This window comes from Mobula hypostoma, chromosome 2 (assembly GCF_963921235.1).
Source record: "Mobula hypostoma chromosome 2, sMobHyp1.1, whole genome shotgun sequence".
NCBI classification, from domain to species: Eukaryota; Metazoa; Chordata; class Chondrichthyes; order Myliobatiformes; family Myliobatidae; genus Mobula; species Mobula hypostoma.
In genome coordinates this window covers 243,567,310-243,587,543 of record NC_086098.1, presented here as the reverse complement: position 1 = coordinate 243,587,543, position 20,234 = coordinate 243,567,310, and the positions used below count along the sequence as shown (strand labels likewise).

At 50.6% G+C, this 20,234-nt stretch overlaps 1 protein-coding gene across 1 annotated transcript in view; it reads left to right on the top strand.

Annotated features, from left to right (window-relative positions):
- Positions 1 to 20,234, top strand: part of LOC134343037 (atrial natriuretic peptide receptor 1-like) — a 115,614-nt gene that overhangs the window by 84,075 nt on the left and 11,305 nt on the right. Inside the window, exons 19-21 of the mRNA XM_063041862.1 lie at positions 4,790 to 4,964; positions 11,978 to 12,076; positions 13,218 to 13,309. Of these exons, the coding sequence (XP_062897932.1) occupies positions 4,790 to 4,964; positions 11,978 to 12,076; positions 13,218 to 13,309 (366 nt within the window). The remainder of the gene's footprint in view (positions 1 to 4,789; positions 4,965 to 11,977; positions 12,077 to 13,217; positions 13,310 to 20,234) is intronic.

The following is a 20,234-nucleotide window of genomic DNA, read 5'->3' as shown; positions in this document are numbered from 1 at the left end:
CTGATCTGTGCCACAAGTCACTGACCTTGTTTTGAATACTACGGGCATTCAAATAAAGTGCCCTTACACTCATTGTGCTTTTAAAATCTTGGAGTCTTTCTCTTTTGCATTTGACTGTTCTCTACTCCACTCTTACTTTTCCCTTTTTTTATCTTTTACTTTTTCTTTATCTTTATCCACACTTTTCTCTTTTACTTTATCCATACTTCTCCAATCTGTTGAAACCATCCCCCTACTACACAGCCCTAGTTATGTGATTCACTAAGATCCGGGTCCCATCATGGTTCAGGTGGAGCCCGTCCCATTGGTACAGCTCCCTCCTTCCCCAATACTGCTGCCGATTTCCCATTTCACCCCCACTTCTCCCACGCCAGTCCTTGAGCCACACATTTAACTCTCTAATCTTCTTGACCCTGTGCCAAGTTGCACGTGGCTTAGGTAGTAATCCAGAGATTACCACCTTTTTGGTCCTGCTTTTTAATTTAGTCCCCAGCTGCTCAAATTCCCTCAGCAGGACCTCTTTCCTCATTTTACCCATGTCGTTGGTACCCACATGAACCACGACAACCAGATCTTTCCCTTCCCACTGTAAATTCCTCTGCAGGTCAGATAAGATGTCCCGTACCCGGGCACCAGGCAGGCAACACAGCCTTTGGGATGCTCTATCCTCGCGAGAGAGAAGTCTGTCTATTCCCCTGACTATACTATCCCCAATTACCACTACATTTCCCTTCCCCTCCCCCTCTTGAATGGCTCCCTGAACTATGGTGCCACAGTTAGGTTTCTCATCCTTCCTACAGCCCCCACTCTCAGACCTGTTGGACAAGCTCAAGGGCTGAGGCTCCTCCAGCACTGTCTCTTGGATCCCACAATCCGCCTCGCTCATAGTCACACCCTTTTGTCCCTGACCACAGACTGAATTTGAGGCAGCTAATCTAATGGGTGTGCCTACCTCCTGAAACAGAGAATCCAGGTGACTCTCCCCCTCCCTGATGTGCCGCAGTGTTTGAAGCTCAGATTCCAAGTCATCAACTTTGAGCTTGAGTTCCTCGAGCAGCCAACGCTTGCTGCAGATGTGGTCACCAGGGACCACAATGGGGTCCACCAGCTCCCACATGATGCTGCATCATCCCTTTATTTAGTTAGCTGTAATTCAGTGACTTGTTATTCAACCACTACAAAAGCCTTACCTGCTACTCACCTGTGCCACCTCGCCGAAGCCTCTTGAGTCAAAGCCTCAAGTTCCCACTCCTACACTGGTCCGCTCACACAGTGGCCGCTCCGCTTTGACCCTGCTTTACTTTTATTTGCTCCTGCTGATGAATCGCGAATTGATCGGTCTGCTGCTAATGCGCCAAGCCCCGCGAAACATTCCTTCTTAGAACTCTTCTCCACAACCTGTGCAAAGCTCTCTCTCTCTGCAAATTGACTGGTCTGCCACTAATGCGCTGAGCCCTGCAAAATGCTCCTTTTTAAAACTCTTCTCCCTGATCTGTGCAAAGCTCTCTCTCTCTCTGCGATTCGATTGGTCTGTTGTCTCCTGCCTTGTTGCCTTCCATCCCTGTTCCTTATGCCTTGCTCTCTTTCTCCCCATCCCCTCTCCCTTTCTTCCTGCTCTCCCCATTTTCTCCTGAGTTTTAGACAATAGACAATAGGTGCAGCAGTAGGCCATTTGGCCCTTCGAGCCAGCACCGCCATTCACTGTGATCATGGCTGATCATCCACAATCAGTATCCAATTCCTGCCTTCTCCCCATATCCCTTCACTCCGCTATCATTAAGAGCTCTATTTAACTCTTTCTTGAAAGCATCCAGAGAATTGGCCTCCACTGCCTTCTGAGGCAGAGCATTCCACAGATCCACAACTCTCTGGGTGAAAAAGTTTTTCCTCAACTCCGTTCTAAATGGCCTACCCCTTTTTCTCAAATTGTGGCCTCTGGTTCTGGACTCCCCCAACATCGGGAACATGTTTCCTGCCTCTAGTGTGTCCAATCCCTTAATAATCTTATATGTTTCAATCAGATCCCCTCTCATCCTTCTAAGTTCCAGTGTATACAACCCCAGTCGCTCCAATCTTTCAACATATAACAGTCCCGCCATCCCGTGAATTAACCTCGTGAACCTCCGCTGCACGCCCTCAATAGCTAGAATGTCCTTTCTCAAATTTGGAGACCAAAACTGTACATAATACTGCAGGTATGGTCTCACCAGGGCCCTGTACAACTGCAGAAGGACCTCTTTGCTCCTATACTCAACTCCCCTTGTTATGAAGGCCAATATGCCATTGGCTTTCTTCACTGCCTGCTGTACCTGCATGCTTACATTCAGTGACTGATGAACAAGGACGCCTAGATCTCGTTGTACTTCCCCTTTTCCTAACTTGACACCATTCAGATAGTAATCTGCCTTCCTGTTCTTGCCACCAAAGTGGATAACCTCACATTTATCCACATTAAATTGTATCTGCCATGCATCTGCCCACTCACCCAACCTGTCCAAGTCATCCTGCATTATCTCAACATCCTCCACACATTTCACACTGCCACCCAACTTTGTGGCATCTGCAAATTTGATAATGTTACTTTTAATCCCCTTATCTAAATCATTAATGTATGTTGTAAATAGCTGCGGTCCCAGCACCGAGCCTTGCGGTACCCCACTAGTCACCACTTGCCATTCTGAAAGGGACCCGTTGATCCCTACTCTTTGTTTCCTGTCTGCTAACCAATTTACGATCCATGTCAGTACCCTACCCCCAATACCATGTGCCCTAATTTTGCCCTCCAATCTTCTATGTGGGACCTTATCAAAGGCTTTCTGAAAGTCCAGGTACACTATATCCACTGGTTCTCCCTTGTCCATTTTCATAGTTACATCCTCAAAAAATTCCAGAAGATTAGTCAAGCATAATTTCCCCTTCGTAAATCCACGCTGACTCAGACCGATCCTGTTACTGCTATCCAAATGTGCCGCTATTTCATCTTTTATAATTGACTCCAGCATCTTCCCCACCACTGATGTCAGGCTAACTGGTCTATAATCCCTGTTTTCTCTCTCCCTCCTTTCTTAAAAAGTGGGATAACATTAGCTACCCTCCAGTCCTCAGGAACTGATCCTGAATCTGTAGAACATTGGAAAATAATTACCAATGTGTCCACGATTTCTAGAGCCACCTCCTTAAGTACCCTGGGGTGTAGACCATCAGACCCTGGGGATTTATCAGCCTTCAGACCCAACAGTCTATCCAACACCATTTCCTGCCTAATATAAATTTCCTTCAATTCATCCATTACCCTAGGTCCTCCGGCCACTATTACATCTGGGAGATTGTTTGTGTCTTCCCTAGTGAAGACAGATCCAAAGTACCTGTTCAACTCGTTTGCCATTTCCTTGTTCGCCACAATAAATTCACCTGTTTCTGTCTTCAAGGGCCCAACTTTGGTCTTAACTAATTTTTTCCTTTTCACATACCTAAAGAAGCTTTTACTATCCTCCTTTATATTCTTGGCTAGTTTACCTTCGTATCTCATCTTTTCTCACCATATTGCCTTTTTAGTTATCCTCTGTTGCTCTTTAAAAGTTTCCCAATCCTCCGGCTTCCCACTCGTCTTTGCTATGTTATATTTCCTCTCTTTTATTTTTATACTATCCTTGACTTCCCTTGTCAGCCACGGTCGCCCCTTACTCCCCTTATAATCTTTCTTCCTCTTTGGAATAAACTGATCCTGCACCTTCTGTATTATTCACAGAAATACCTGCCATTGTTGTTCCACTGTCATCCCTGCTAGGGTAGCTTTCCAGTCAACTTTGGCCAGCTCCTCCCTCATGGCTCCATAGTCCCCTTTGTTCAACTGTAATACTGACACTTCCGATTTTCCCTTCTCCCTCTCAAATTGTAGATTAAAACTTATCATATTATGGTCACTACCTCCTAATGGCTCCTTTACCTCGAGTTCCCTTATCAAATCCAGTTCTTTACACAACACTAAATCCAGAATTGCCTTCTCCCTGGTAGGCTCTAATACAAGCTGCTCTAAGAATCCATCTCTGAGGCATTCCACAAACTCCCTTTCTTGGGGTCCAGTACCAACCTGATTTTCCCAGTCTACCGACATGTTGAAATCCCCCATAACATCTGTAGCATTACCTTTGCAACACGCCAATTTTAACTCTTGATTCAACTTGCACCCTATATCCAGGCTACTGTTTGGGGGCCTGTAGAGAACTCCCATCAGGGTCTTTTTGCCCTTACAATTTCTCAGTTCTATCCATACTGACTCTACATCTCCTGATTCTATGTCCCCCCCTTGCAAGGGACTGAATTTCATTCCTCACCAACAGAGCCACCCCACCCCCTCTGCCAACCTCTCTGTCCTTTTCCCTTCCCAGCAGCTAGTCCAGCTCTCTCCCTCCTCTCCCCATTCTCTCCAGAAATTTTCCGTTCTCCCATCAACCGGAAGTGACGGTTTCACCCCCTCTCCCCTCTTATCTCTCTCACCTCCCCTCTATTTGCTGCCCTCACTCCCCTGCTCTCCTTTCCCTTCCCACTAGAGCTTTCCCCTTTATTTTATCCCCTTCTTCTCCTTTCTCCTTCTCTTCCTGTTCTCTCATCCTCCCCATTTTCACCCACTGAAAATAATGTTCTTTCTCTCTCTTTCCCTCTCTCTCTTTCTGTCTCTCTCTCTATCTCTTTATATCTCTCTATCACTCTCTATCTCTTTATCTTTCTCTCTCTCTACCTCTCTATCTATCTATCTACCTATCTATCTCCTCCTCTGTGGGACGCCCAGGTGGAGACGATTGGAGATGCCTACATGGTGGTGTCTGGCCTGCCGGAGCGGAATGGGAAGCTCCATGCCCGGGAAGTGGCCCGGATGTCCCTCGCCCTGCTGGAGGCTGTCAAAACGTTCAAGACTCGCCATCGGCCAGACCAGCAGCTGAGGCTCAGGATTGGAATCCATACAGGTAAGGAGCACAGGCCATGACGACATCAGACTGGGACAGAGCAGGGAAATGGGAACACAGCAACAGGGAAGGCTGAGTAAGTTGGCTAATTATTGTCACCTGTACTGAAATACAGTGAAAAACTTTGTCATCCATACAGATCATTTTATCACACTGTACCGTGAGACCGTGCACGGTAGAGTAACGGTTGGCACGACGCTTTACAGTCCCAGTGACCTAGGTTCAATTCCCACTGCTGCATGTAAGGAGTTTGTACACTCTCCCCGTGAACGTGTGGGTATCCTCCTGGTGCTCTGGTTTGGGAATGGGACGACTAGTTTAAATAGTTTGCCACAACTTCATGGATGTATTGGGCATGTTCCCATGTTGTTCTGTCTTCCAGATGAGGGCCAGAGAGTGTGCTGGTAGTGTCAGTAACAGTAATCAAGGACCAACTTCATTTGCCACGTATATTTACATATATTAGTAACTTGCTATTTGTTTATTTCATTTCTTCGCCCCATGTGCCCCTCCTCCTCCCTTTCTCCCATGATCCACTCTCCTCTCCTATCAGATTCCTTCTTCTCCAGCCCCTTTAACTTCTTGGCCTATCACATCCCAGCGTCCACCTTCATCCCCCCTCCCCAACCCACCTGGCTTCACCTGGCACCGTCTGGAGGGTACTCCTTCCCCTCTGCCCACTTCCCGTTCTGGCATCCTCTCCCCGTCCCCCTCCTTTCCAGTCCTGACGAAGGGTCTCAGCCCGAAACGTCGACCACTTATTCATCTCCGCAGATGCCGCCTGACCTGCTGAGTTCCTCCGGAATTTTGCGCGAGTTTCTGTGGATTTCCAGCATCTGCAGAATCTCTTGTGTTTGGAAATTAGCTGTGGTGTTTTGGTCGGGCCGTGAAGTGCAATGAAAAAAAACAATCAACATTGATAAGGAGTAGTCATGATGGTAATGATGATGATGATGTTGACTCAGGCCTGAGAGGCCAGCGTCGGGCATTTTCATGCCTTACGAGGCATAAACACCAACATGTATTTAGATTATGAAGACATGTAGTCCTCTTTTATTGTCGTTTAGTAATGCATGCATTAAGAAATGATACATTATTTCCTCCGGTGTGATATCACAAAACACAGGACAGACTAAGACTGAAAAAACTGACAAAACCACATAATTATACATATAGCTACAACAGTGCAGAATACCATAACTTGATGAAGAAGTCCATGAGCACAGTAAAATTCAAAGTTTCTCAAATGTCCCACATCTCACGCAGACGGGAGAGGGAAGAAAAACTCTCCCTACCATACCCGACCACAATCCGACTCTGAGTCATCCGAAAACTTCGAGCTCTGATCAGCTCTCCGACACCGAGTACTGAGCGCCGTCTCTGTCCAAACGATTCAACCTCCTTCTCGCTCGCCAAAAGCAGGCAAGGCCGAGGATTTTGAGGCCTTCCCTCCGAAAGATTCCCGGCCACACAGTAACGACAGCAGCGAATGGGCGTTTCAGAAATTTCTCCAGATGTTCCTCTGTGCTTTCACGTCCATTCGCCATCAAATCAGAATTGTCCATGGCCCCTATTTAACAGATACGATATCATTTTTCACTGGAGAGCTGCGCACGCATGCGGTGAGCTGCCATCTTCTCCTCCTGCCTGTTTACAATATAAACAGCATTATAAACAGTGGTTTAAAGTGTTTACAGCGCTCTGAATAGACAATAAGAAGAATTAGAAGCATCGGAGTCCGCAGACGCTGGAATCCAGAGCAACCAACAATTTGCTGGAGGAACTCAGTGTGTCAAACAGCATCTGTTGCATGGTGGTGCGGGGGGACACAAATCAAGTTCAGGTCCAAGTTTATTGTCATTTGACCGTACACATGTATACAGCCAAAAGAAACAGTGTTCCTCTGGACCAAGGTGCACAACACTGTACATATAACCCACACACAACACTTAAGGTAATATTAACACAAATAACTCAACAAATAGTAAGGTGCATTTATGACACTAATTAAAAAGTAAACGGTAAAACACTACTGGCATTTCATACATGATCTGACCCAGGTGGTGTCAGGGAGTTCAACAGTCTCACGGCCTGGTGGGGTGGGGAAGAAGCTGTTTCCCATCCTAACAGTCCCTGTCCTCGTGCTTGGTACCTCCTGCTTGATGGGGAGAGGGGGGTGTTGAATCATCAAGGACGTAGGTACAGAAAGGTGCCGGAAAGGGGCCAGTGACATCATGAAGGATCCCACCCAGCCTGCTCGTGGACTGTTTGTCCCACTCCCATCAGGGAGGAGGCTACGTAGCATCCACCCAGGACCACCAGACTCAAAAAACAATTATTTCCCCAACCAGTCAGGCTGATCAACATCCCCACCCACAACCCATCCCTTCGCACCCTCAACCTTTGTCATGTCCTGTCACCTTAATGTACAGACACTCCTGTGTCTAGTGTCGCTTTATGGACATACAGCTGATCAATGTATAGAAACTATCTTTATGTATTTATATTTATTGTGTTTTTATTATCGTGTTCTTTATCTTATTGCATCCTTGGTTTTGCATCGGATCCAGACTAACAATTACTTCGTTCTCCTTTACACTCCTTTCTGCTGGAAATGACATGAAACAATTCTGAATGTTGAATCCTGAAGCTTTCTGTTTGCAGAGCAAGGTCAGGTAGTGTCCCAGGCAGACAGGGGGATGAGGAGGGCCTTTCATCGGTCAGGGAAATGAGCATGGAAGCTGTGACACAGAACCTGCAACGGTACAGCACAGTGCTGGCTCTTCAACCTATTTTCTATTCTTCCATGTGCCTATCAAAGAGTCTCTTAAATGCCCCTGTCACGTACCCCGTGACGTGGATAAAGAGACCAGCAGAAATAGAAACCACTTTGGAGTCCAGTATTGCTATAAACTACTAATATTTATTAGTAACTGCGCAATACAGTAATATCAATGTAAATAAATCACACAGGTTAGCAATAATTATATATAAAAGTAAGTGTGGAATATATATGTATGAAAAACCAAGCTTCTTTAAGTCTAGGGGTAAAAAGATACAGTCTTACAATGTTGAGTAAAGTTCAGTTCAGTTCATGGTATTTAGTTGAGTAGTGATATATATATATATATATATATATATATATATATATATATATAGAGAGAGAGAGAGAGAGAGAGAGAGAGAGAGAGAGAGTGTGTGTGTGTGTGTGAGAGTGTGAGTGTGAGTTGAGTCTTCAGGTGAGCTGATGCCCTCGATCTTCTCGTTGTCCTCCGAAATCCTTCACAAGTCACCGACTGTGACTTTAACCAGGGGGACCGGTTTTCCTGTGGTGGAGCTATCACCCCGGCAAGGGTGGACACATAGACAACTCCCCACCAGTCAACCCCTTCTCCTCAAACTGGAATAGCAGTTTGGAATCGATCCGCCTGATCGATCCTCCAAAACCCACTTTCTCTGCGGACACAACAATGTTCATTCAGTGTCCAGATCACGTGTCTGAGGTCTGTATCATCTGACCTCCCATTTATTTCACCAGGCTGAACATCACCTGTCATTCAAAGAGTCCCTCCTTCCTTTGTCAGTGAAGAAATGCACAAGCAGGCAACCTGTCCTTGAACAACAACCTGCTGAAAATCACAACATCGAGTGTCCATTAAATAATACCGCCTTCGGTCACCATAGCAACTTACGAGCTGCTTGGTGCTGTCTCCAACTCCAAACTCAGTAAAAATCCAAAGTTAACTCCCATGTCAGTCCAACCATCAATCTTCGTCTCTCTCTCTCCTTTCCAAACAACCCATCAATGATGAATGTCTCTCTCTGTCTCTCTTCAAACAGTTAATAGGGGCACTCCTGGATCCCCTCACACCCCAAATGTATCTGTCTCTACCACTATTATTATGGTTGTGTTCTTTATCTTATTGTGCTGCACTGGATCTGGAGTAACAATTATTTCATTCTCCTTTACACTTGTGGACTAGGATTGACTTTATACGGTCAAAGAGATCATTGATTCTCTCAGAGAAGCTGCTTGCCCTGACAAGTTCCTCCAGAAGAGCGTTTGTTGCTTAAAATGAAAGGAAATTAGATTTTGATTTAAAGCAGTAAGGTTCTCCAGCCTTGACACTACTCCCTCTGTTCCCATCAATGTATCCCTCTACAATGGCATGCAAACGTATGGGCGCCCCGGTCAAAATTTCTGTTACTGTGAATAGCTAAGCGAGTAAAAGACGACCTGATTTCCAAAAGGCATAAGGTTAAAGATGACCCATTTCTTTAATATTTTAAGCAAGATTACTTTTTTATTTCCATCTTTTACAGTTTCAAAATAACAAAAAAGGAAAAGGGCCCGAAGCAAAAGTTTGGGCACCCTGCATGGTCAGTACTTAGTAACACCCCCTTTGGCAAGTATCACAGCTTGCAAACGCTTTCTGTAGCCAGCTAAGAGTCTTTCAATTCTTGTTTGGGGCATTTTCGCCCATTCTTCCTTGCAAAAGGCTTCTAGTTCTGTGAGATTCTTGGGCTGTCTTGCATGCACTGCTCTTTTGGGGTCTATCCACAGATTCTGGATGATGTTTAGGTCGGGGGACTGTGAGGGCGATGGCAAAACCTTCAGCTTGCGCCTCTTGAGGTAGTCCATTGTGGATTTTGAGGTGTGTTTAGGATCATTGTCCTGTTGTAGAAGCCATCCTCTTTTCATCTTCAGCTTTTTTACAGATGGTGTGATGTTTACTTCCAGAATTTGCTGGTATTTAATTGAATTCATTCTTCCCTCTACCAGTGAAATGTTCCCCGTGCCACTGGCTGCAACACAAGCCCAAAGCATGATCAATCCACCCCCATGATTACCAGTTGGAGAGGGGTTCTTTTCATGAAATTCTGCACCCTTTTTTCTCCAAACATACCTTTGCTCATTGCAACCAAAATTCAGCATCAGAAGTTTGCAGAGGAACATCTAAACAAGCCTGATGAATTTTAGAAACAAATCCTGTGGACTGATGAAGTTAAATTAGGACTTTTTGGCCGCAATGAGCAAATAAAAAAGTAATTTTGCTTAAAGTATTAAAGAAATGTATCATCTTTAGCTTTATGTCTTTTGGAAATCAGGTCATCTTTTACTTGCTTAGCTATTCAGAGTAACAGAAATTTTGACCAGGGGTGCCCAAACTTTTGCATACCACTGTATCCCTCTTGGCTGTTCTCCTTGTAGTTCAGTTGAAGTTCCCTTCAACTCAGCCCAGGCTCTCGGGGGGATTCTCAGTTGTTCCTTTCCACACCTTGTGGCTGCAACCTTGCTGTTTCTTTGGTATTTGACTGTTTCACACGAGGCCGAGCTGCTAGCTCGACATTCAACCCAGCACGGATGGAAAGAGTCCAAGGAGCTGGCCGGATTCGAACCCAGGACCACTCGCCTCAAAGTCTGGTGTAGATGACACCACCAACCAACTGAAGGGATTCCCAGTAGCTGCCAAGAGCTCTTGGAATCACCTGGGGGCAGCTCATCGTGTGAGCGGGCAGTCACGGGAATAGCCCTCTCAAGGTCTTGGTCACTGCCTCATTCACCTCGGTCACTCTCATGGGCGGGCAGAGCTGAGAAGCTGTGCAAAACTATGGTAAAAGGAATAAAGACATAGTCATAGTCATACTTTATTGATCCCGAGGGAAATTGGTTTTCGTTACAGTTGCACCATAAATAATAAATAGTAATAAAACCATAAATAGTTATTAGTAATATGTAAATTATGCCAGGAAATAAGTCCAGGACCAGCCTATTGGCTCAGGGTGTCTGACCCTCCAAGGGAGAAGTTGTAAAGTTTGATGGCCACAGGCAGGAATGACTTCCTGTGACGCTCTGTGTTGCATCTCGGTGGAATAAGTCTTTGGCTGAATGTACTCCTGTGCCCACCCAGTACATTATGTAGTAGACGGCAGATATTGTCCAAGATGGCATGCAACTTGGACAGCATCCTCTTTTCCGACACCACCATCAGAGAGTCCAGTTCCATCCCCACAACATCACTGGCCTTACGAATGAGTTTGTTGATTCTATTGGTGTCTGCTACCCTCAGCCTGCTGCCCCAGCACACAACAGCAAACATGATAGCACTGGCCACCAGACTTGTAGAACATCCTCAGCATCGTCTGGCAGATGTTAAAGGACCTCAGTCTCCTCAGGAAATAGAGACGGCTCTGACCCTTCTTGTAGACAGCCTCAGTGTTCTTTGACCAGTCCAGTTTATTGTCAATTCGTATCCCCAGGTATTTGTAATCGTCCACCATGTCCACACTGACCCTCTGGACGGAAACAGGGGCCACCGGTACCTTAGCTGTCCTCAGGTCTACCACCGGCTCCTTAGTCTTTTTCACATTAAGCTGCAGATAATTCTGCTCACACCATCTGACAAAGTTTCCTACCGTAGCCCTGTACTCAGCCTCATCTCCCTTCAGAAAACATAGATTGTTTTCTAAATGGGTGTAAAGGGACTTGGGTGTCCTCGTGTAGGATTTCCTGAAAGTTAATTGCAGGTTCCGTCGGTAGTGAGGAAGGCAGATGCGATGTTAGGATTCACTTCGAGAGGACTAGAATATAAAAGCAAGAGGTAATGCTGAGACTTTCTAAGGTGTTGGTCAGATCACGTTTGGTCTATTGTGAGCAGTTTCGGCCCCTATATCATAGGAGGATCCAGAGGAGGTTTATGAGAATGATCCCAGGCATGAAAGGGATAATGTATGAGGAGGGTTTAATGGCTCCAGACCGTAGCTGGAGTTTAGAAGAATGAGGGATGATCTCATTGAAAGCTACTGAAAGATCTAGATAGAGTGGATGTGGATGTCCCTTTAGAACAGAGATGAGGAGGAATTTCATTAGCCAGAGGTGGTGAATCTGTGGAATTCATCGCCACAGACGGCTGTGGAGGCCAAGTCATTGGGTACGTTTAAAGCAGAGGCTGATGGGTTATTGATTAGTCAGGTGTTTAAAGGTTGTTCAAGCCCCTGTGTTCTGTTTGCAGGGCCAGTGTGCGCAGGTGTGGTGGGGTTAAAGATGCCTCGCTATTGCCTGTTTGGGGACACGGTGAACACGGCCTCTCGCATGGAGTCCAACGGCGAAGGTACGGCAATCGGTCACGGTGCCCACCAGCACATTGTCTCCCCCACACACAGCGTCTCCCCCCATTTACCACTGCACTGCCCCCACCCCGTTGTGCTGAGCTCCCTCAGTCTTCCTTCCCGTTCCGTGAACCTGTGCCATTCAGTCCGGGTGGGGGTTGGCTGGGACGTACGGTCTCAGGAACGAGATACCCTCTCCCTCGGTGTCAGTACGGTGGTGACATGGTGCTGCCCTCTGAAGAAACAGGGCAGTGTTCCCTCGGCAGGTCCACTTCACAGTATTTTACCCGTCTTTCTGCCCCTCCCAGAGAGTTCACTCTTAACAGCATGGTCCTCCCTCTTCTCTGCCCCTTGCAGTATGGAATTCCCTCCTCATCCCTCCCACAGAGTTTCCCCCTCACCCCCTCCCACAGTGTTCCCCCCTCACCTCCTCCCACAGCGTTCTTTCCTCACCCCCTCCCACAGCGTTCCCCCCTCACCCCTCCCACAGTGTTCACCCCTCACCCCCTCCCACAGCATTCCCTCCTCACCTTCTCCCACAGTGTTCCCCCCTCACCCCCTCCCACAGTGTTCCCCCCTCACCCCCTCCCACAGTGTTCACCCCTCACCCCCTCCCACAGCATTCCCTCCTCACCTTCTCCCACAGCGTTCCTTCCTCACCCCCTCCCACAGTGTTCCCCCCTCACCCCTCCCAGTGTTCACCCCTCACCCCCTCCCACAGCATTCACCCCTCACCCCCTCCCACAGCGTTCCCCCCTCACCCCCTCCCACAGCATTCACCCCTCACCCCCTCCCACAGTGTTCTCTCCTCACCCCCACAGCATTCCCTCCTCACCCTCTCCCACAGCGTTCCTTCCTCACCCCCTCCCACAGCGTTCCCCCCACCCCCTCCCACAGCGTTCCCCCCTCACCCCCTCCCACAGCGTTCACCCCTCACCCCCTCCCACAGCGTTCCCTCCTCACCTCCCTCACCCAGTGTTCCCCCCTCACCCCCTCCCACAGTGCAATGATCCCTCACTCCTACGCCGTGTGCGAGCTCCTTCCTCTGGAACCAGGCTTGATCCAGTGTCCTTCCAGTCAGATACCCAGCTCGCCAGAGACAGAGGTAATTCCTTTAACGCAGTCTCATCTTTTTCTCTCCAGCCCTGAAGATCCACATTTCCTCCGCCACAAAGGATGTGCTGGAACAGTTCAGCTGTTTTGTGGTTGATTTGCGAGGCGATATTGAAATGAAGGTCAGTGCCTTGAACCCAGGGTCGTCTACACCGTCCCATCACATCATCACACACTCCCGGGGTCACACAGAGTGAAGCTCCTTCTACACTGACCCATCACACACTCCCGTGGTCACACAGAGTGAAGCTCCCTCTACACCGTCCCATCACACACTCCCGGGGTCAGACACAGAGTGAAGCTCCCTCTACACCATCCCATCACACACTCCCGGGGACATTGTACCCTCGAGGCGGAGGACCGTTTCGGGCCTCCAACGCGACCCAGCATCGGCAAAAAAGTTAAAGGAGCTAGTCGGCTCCTTTGACTTGGTGGACAGCTGGCGGAATTTTCACCCCAACTCTAGCGCCTTCTCGAGAAGGTCTAGAGAAGGAGGTTCCAGGATAGACCGCATTTACATCTCTCGGGCCTACGCCTCCCGCGTGTCGGCGTCCTCCATGCGGCCAGTGTCGTGCTCGGATCATCACCTTGTGTGGATGGAATTTATTCCACTACACCCTCGGGTGGGATCCGGGTATTGGCATTTTAACAACCGGCTGCTGGAGGACAGCCGTTTCCGGGATTCGTTCCGAGCGTTCTGGGTCTCCTGGAAGGAGAGGCGGAGAGAGTTTCTGCTCCCTACGGCTATGGTGGGATGTGGGCAAAGCCCACATCCGGTTTTTATGTCGGGAGTACACTAGGGGGTCGACCAAAGGGCGGGGCTCTGAGATTGAGCGGCTTGAGAGAGCGTTGCTTGACCTGGAGTCCCGCCTCGGTCCGACCACTGGAGACCAGCAGCTGTGGCAGGAATACCAGGAGAAGAAGGACGCACTAAGGGACTTGCAGCTTCAGCAGTCCCGAGGTGCGTACGTGAGGTCACGGATCCAAATGCTGCAGGATTTGGACCGTGGCTCACCCTTCTTCTACTCGTTGGAGAGGTGGCGGGGAGTTCAAAAGCAGCTAGTGGAATTGCTGGCTGCCGATGGCTCCTCCATCACGGACCCTGATGGAATTAACAACGAGGTCCGTTCATTCTATCGGTCCTTATTCTCGCCTGATCCGTCAAATGCGGAGGCGTGCAATGAGGTCTGGAAGGATTTGCCTAAGGTCAGTCCAGAGGATGCAGTGCGTCTGGATGCCCCCCTGACTCGGGAGGAGCTGTCCACTGCCCTTCGGCAACTCCGGAGGGGCAAGTCCCCTGGTTTGGATGGACTGAGTGTTGAGTTTTATCAGGCTTTTTGGGATGTCCTGGGGGATGATTACAGCCTTGTCCTAGGGGAGAGCCTAGCCACCGGAGAAATGCCCCTCTCATGGCGAAGAGCTGTTGTGGTCCTACTGCCCAAGAAGGGAGACCTCCGCCTGCTAAAGAACTGGCGGCCGGTCTCCCTCTTGTGCGCGGACTACAAGATCTTCGCCCGGGCAATGGCCAACCGTCTGGGTTCGGTAATTGGACAGGTGGTCCATCCTGACCAATCTTACACGGTCCCGGGCCGCTCCATCCAGGACAATGTCCACCTAGTACGGGACCTGATCCACCTGCTCCAGGAGACTGGGACCCCGGCAGCGTTTCTTTCTCTTGACCAGGAGAAGGCGTTTGACCGGGTGGACCACAGTTTCCTGCTGGGCACCCTGCAGGCTTTTGGGCTCGGACCACACTTTGTGGCCCGAGTTCGGCTCCTGTACTCTGCCGCAGAGTGCCTAGTTAAGATCAACGGATCACTGACAGGACCTATCCACTTCCGAAGAGGAGTGCGTCAAGGGTGCCCCATGTCCGGTCAACTGTATGCGATCTGTGTCGAGCCATTCCTCGGCCTTCTTCGGCGAAGGCTGACAGGTCTGGTTCTGCGCGAACCGGACATGAGGGTCGTCCTCTCGGCCTACGCCGATGATGTACTCCTCATGATGACAGACCCCTGTGACCTGCGGAGGATGCGCGAGTGCCAAGATGTTTTCTCGGCGGCATCCTCCGGCAGGATCAACTGGGCGAAATGTTCCGGACTCTTAGTAGGCCAGTGGCAGGTGGACTTCCTGCCGGAGGAGATGAGAGCTTTTGAGTGGAGCACCAGACGTCTTCTCTATCTGGGAGTCTACCTGAGTCCTTCTGGGGAGACCTGGCTGGCGAACTGGCAGGACCTGGAGAGAAAGGTCATGGCCCGGCTAGGGCGCTGGTCAGGCCTTCTCAGGGTGCTTTCCTATCGAGGCAGGGTGGTGGTCATAAACCAGCTGGTGGCCTCCATGTTGTGGTACCGGATGGTCACCTTGGCCCCCCCTGCCCCTTTTGTTGCGAGAATGCAGAGGAAGCTGGTGGACTTCTTCTGGGGAAACAGGAAACACTGGGTCTCTGCAGCGGTTCTGAGTCTCCCAGTAGGAGAGGGCGGACAGTCGCTGGTGTGTGTACGCACACGACTGGCGGCTCTCCGCCTCAGGACTCTGCAGAGATTCCTGTACGCCGAGCACCCTCCCAGGTGGCACGTGTTGGCGACTTTCTTCCTCCGGAGGGGCTGCTGCCTTCACGAAGATATGCAGCTACCACCGGCAGGCGTCAGCCGTGCTGCTTTGCAGAGGCTGCCCGGCTTCTATCAGGACCTACTGAGAGTCTGGAACATGGTTGCCTCAGGCCGGGAATCCCCTCCTCTGGCAGAGGGCGGGGTCCTGGCCGACCCTTGCCCTGCCTCAGCGGATGTCGGTGCGGCTCAGGTGTGTGGATCGACTCAAGCTGAGCTGCTCGTCGGGCCCAGGCCCCGCAGCCTTACCCGAGAGACGAATCCACACAACTTGAGCCGTCTTTCATCGACACCCACAATCCCATTCAGGGATGCAGGCAGGAGGTACCTTTATGGGCTGCTGCTCCACACCCTCCACTTCCTAGCCTTTGTCCACCGTCCCGACACGCCATGGCGGTCGGTCTTTCCACCTGGAGGTGAGGGGGGTCCCCAATGGAAGTCCCTTTACAAGGGAGTCCTCCCCATGCACCTTGGGGATCTCGGCTGGAGGGTGCTGCATAAAGCGGTGCCCTGCAATAAGTTCTTCAGTCTGTACACGGATCTCCCAGCCGCGTGTCACTTCTGCGGGCTGGAGGAGACCGTGTACCACATGTACGTGGAGTGTGTGAGGCTGCAGCCCCTTTTCGCGTTTTTGCGTGGGCTGCTTCTCGCCTTCTGGTTGCATTTCAGTCCCACCCTATTTATATATGGTCATCCAGTAAGGAGGGGGGCACAGAGGGATGAGGATGTCCTTGTCAACTTGCTCCTGGGGCTGGCGAAAATTGCCATCCGTGGCTCCTGGAAAAGGGTGGCAGGAGGTTCTCCCCGGGCGGACTGCCTGGCTATGTTTAGGGGGTATGTTCGTGCCCGGGTGAACATTGAAAAGGAATACGCACAGTCCACGGCGACCGTAGAGGTGTTCCGGGACCGTTGGGCTCCGCGGGGTGTAAATGCCATCATTGATGAGGATGGCAATATATTGGTTTAAGATGTATTGTCTGTTTGTAGTGTAGTAAATATGTTAGTCACTGGGTTTGTAAATATTGTATAGCACCGACATTTGTAATAAAGAATTTTGTATATATAAAAAAAAAAGGGGACAGACACAGAGTGAAACTTCCTCTACACCGTCCCATCACACACTCCCGGGGTCAGACACAGAGTGAAACTTCCTCTACACCATCCCATCACACACTCCCGGGGTCAGACACAGAGTGAAACTCCCTCTACACCGTCCCATCACACACTCCCGGGGTCAGGCACAGAGTGAAGCTCCCTCTACACTGTCCCATCACACACTCCTGGGGTCAGACACAGAGTGAAACTCCCTCTACACCGTCCCATCACACACTCCCGGGGTCAGACACAGAGTGAAGCTCCCTCTACACCATCCCATCACACACTCCCGGGGTCAGACACAGAGTGAAACTTCCTCTACACCATCCCATCACACACTCCCGGGGTCAGACACAGAGTGAAGCTCCCTCCACACCGTCCCATCACACACTCCCGGGGTCAGACATAGCGAGGAGCTGTTCTGATTCAGCTGGGAGGAATCTGAGGAAAAGTACTGCATAAAGTTTCGTGAGATACTTGGAGGTGGTTCACAAAGTCTCTTGGACATCTAGTGAGTGACTGGGTTAGTGTGGAAGCTTCGTATGGAGTTTTTCTGCCAGTTTGGACTGGGTTTGTTGGCGGCTGCTAACTGCGTAGCTCCCAGTTGCGGCCGCTGGCAACTCACCAGGAAGCCGGTTCACTCCAAAACCCGGTGGAAAACGCCATTGTTCCCGCACTGACATCGGGGCAACGTCCCCCCTCCTTTATCTTCCGGATTCTCGTCCAGTGTAGGAGCCGGAGCATCTGTTGAGACGTCTCGACCTCTCACAGTCTAGGAGTTTTTCGGGACCCACGGAGCCTTTCCTGGCGTTGGAATTTCTGGCACCGAGCCAGCAGGGTATTGTCGAGGACAAACTTTTCCGGCCAGTTACTCGACTCACTCCATGTCTTCTAACCGGCACCGTTGTAAAAGTCGTGGACTGGAAAGAGCGCCAGCATGCCGGACCGGTCTCCAGGGAGTCGCGGGCCTTCGGGGAGTTACGCAAAGGCGGCTGCCTCCCCGGCCTCGGACAACGCCCTGTTTCAGTCGGTGAAGGTGGAACGCGGGGTGCAATGTATTTTGCGTGCTGGAATGACTCCAGAAAAGTGTGTGGAGGCCATGGAGGACCTGGTTGGGAAAGGTGGTATTTTGGCCACCAAGAGAGTTCGGGAAAGCAGTGTTTTATCTGGAGAATGATGAGTTAGTGCACCGGGCTCTAAGCAGGGGGGTCACAGTAGAAAACATCTTTTTACAGGTGGAGCTGGTGACAGCCCCCATGCAACGCATCGTCCTTGGTCACGTTAAGCCTTTCATCACCAGCGAGGGGCTGCTTCCCCCACTGGCCCATTTGGGACAAGTAAGGTCGGAGATAACTGCTATCCGACACAAACTTAAGAGACACACCCTCCACACCGTAATCTCTTTCCAGCGTCAGGTATTCATGCAGATGGGAAGGGAGGACGATGTTGAGGGCTGGTTTACCGTCCAGCACGGGGGGTGGGGGGGGGTGGATTATCAGGTGTATTGGAGCTCCGAACACCCATGGTGCTACGCGTGCAGGGAGGTGGGGCACTTTCAGAGGGACTGTCCTACCACCCGGAACCCGAGGGAGTCCACTTCGGGCACCAGTGCCCCAGCTACCTCTGCCCCTGACCCTATTCCTGGGCGTCCACCTGCCCCTGATCCTGATCCTGCCTCGACCCCTCACCCTGCCCCTACCCCTGTCCCTACTCCTACGGTTGTTTCGGTCCCTGCTCCTGCCCATGATTCAGGTGGGGGACAGGGAGGAGCCTGTGTAGACCAAGAAAGCAAAGAAGAAATCCAAACACCCTAAGAAGTTGGCCCCCAAGAACACAGAGCTCACGCCCGTTTGCCCTAAAGTGGAGCGGGAGGCATGGGGAGGTGCGCAGGTGGACAGGGTGTTGGAAGTGGAGAGCACCGCCCCATCAGTGAATCCTCCACCTGTGTGCTCCTCCGGAGTGAAGAGGAGAAGGGAATGTTCCCCAAAGAGGGCAGGGGATGTAGATGCGGGGGAGTCCCAGGAAGAGGTGGGAATCCAGGTGGAGGTTGGTTCTAACCCTGAACCCCCAGATGTAGCCACCAGTCCTGTGGTAGGTGGTGTGGTTGTGTAGAAAGCTGGTGCTGAGCCTGTTTGCACAAATGAGACAGACCTGGAGCCCTCCACCCAGGACTCAGTAGTAGGCGCCTCCCTAGAGGCAAGTGTATTGAATAAAATGAGAGGGGAGGAGACCAAGCTCTCTCACTGTCAGCATCAGGCTGCCGGTGAATCCCTTGGACCAGAGATGCTGGGATCCCCTTCATACCTGTCTCCTAGGGGGGGTGGTATACTCTGCATGCCAGCCCCATCAACTGCAGGGAGTCCCTGGGGATTATCCCTCCATTGTCGTAACTGTGGATAAGACTGATGCGACGGTGGAGTGAGCAGGTGTGAGTGAGGTACCCGCTGCACAGTGTGGGTTACAAGTGCAGCCACCTATTAGTAGGAAGATGGGGGATCTATTTGCAGTGAGGGGTTGGAGGGAGACTCCTTTGAAGGTGCTAGAGTCGGGGTGACGATTCTGCCAGCTGTCCACCAAGTCAAAGGAGCCGACTAGCTCCTTTAACTTTTTTGCCGATGCTGGGTCGCGCTGGAGGCCCGAGTGGTCCTCTGCCTCGAGGGTACAATTGAAGTCTCCCCCGAGGATGACGCAGTCCCCAGGATCGGTGGAACTCAGCAGAGTGGACAGCTGACAGAAAAGGCGCGTCCGCATCACACCGCGCTTCGGAGCGTACACATTGATAAAATGCAGAGGTACACCATCCAGGCGCACAGCCAGGTGGAGCAGACAGCCGGGCACAACATCTTGGACTCTTACGATTTCTGTTTTTATGTTGTCGGGTCGCTGGGGCAGTGCGGCCGAAAGGGCCAGAGGATGCGCGAGTGCCAAGATGTTTTCTCGGCGGCATCCTCCGCCAGGATCAACTGGGCAAAATGTTCCGGACTCTTTGTGGGTCAGTGGCAGGTGGACTCCCTGCTGGAGGAGATGACAGCTTTTGAGTGGAGCACCAGACGTCTTCTCTATCTGGGAGTCTACCTGAGTCCTTCTGGGGAGACCTGGCTGGCGAACTGGCGGGACCTGGAGACGAAAGTCATGGCCCGGCTGGGGCGCTGGTCAGGCCTTCTCAGGGCGCTTTCTTATCGAGGCAGGGTGGTAGTCATAAACCAGCTGGTGGCCTTCATGTTGTGGTACCGGATGGTCCCCTTGGCCCCTCCTGCCCCTTTTGTTGCGAGAATGCAGAGGAAGCTGGTGGACTTCTTCTGGGGCAACAGGAAACACTGGGTCTCTGCAGCGGTTCTGAGTCTCCCAG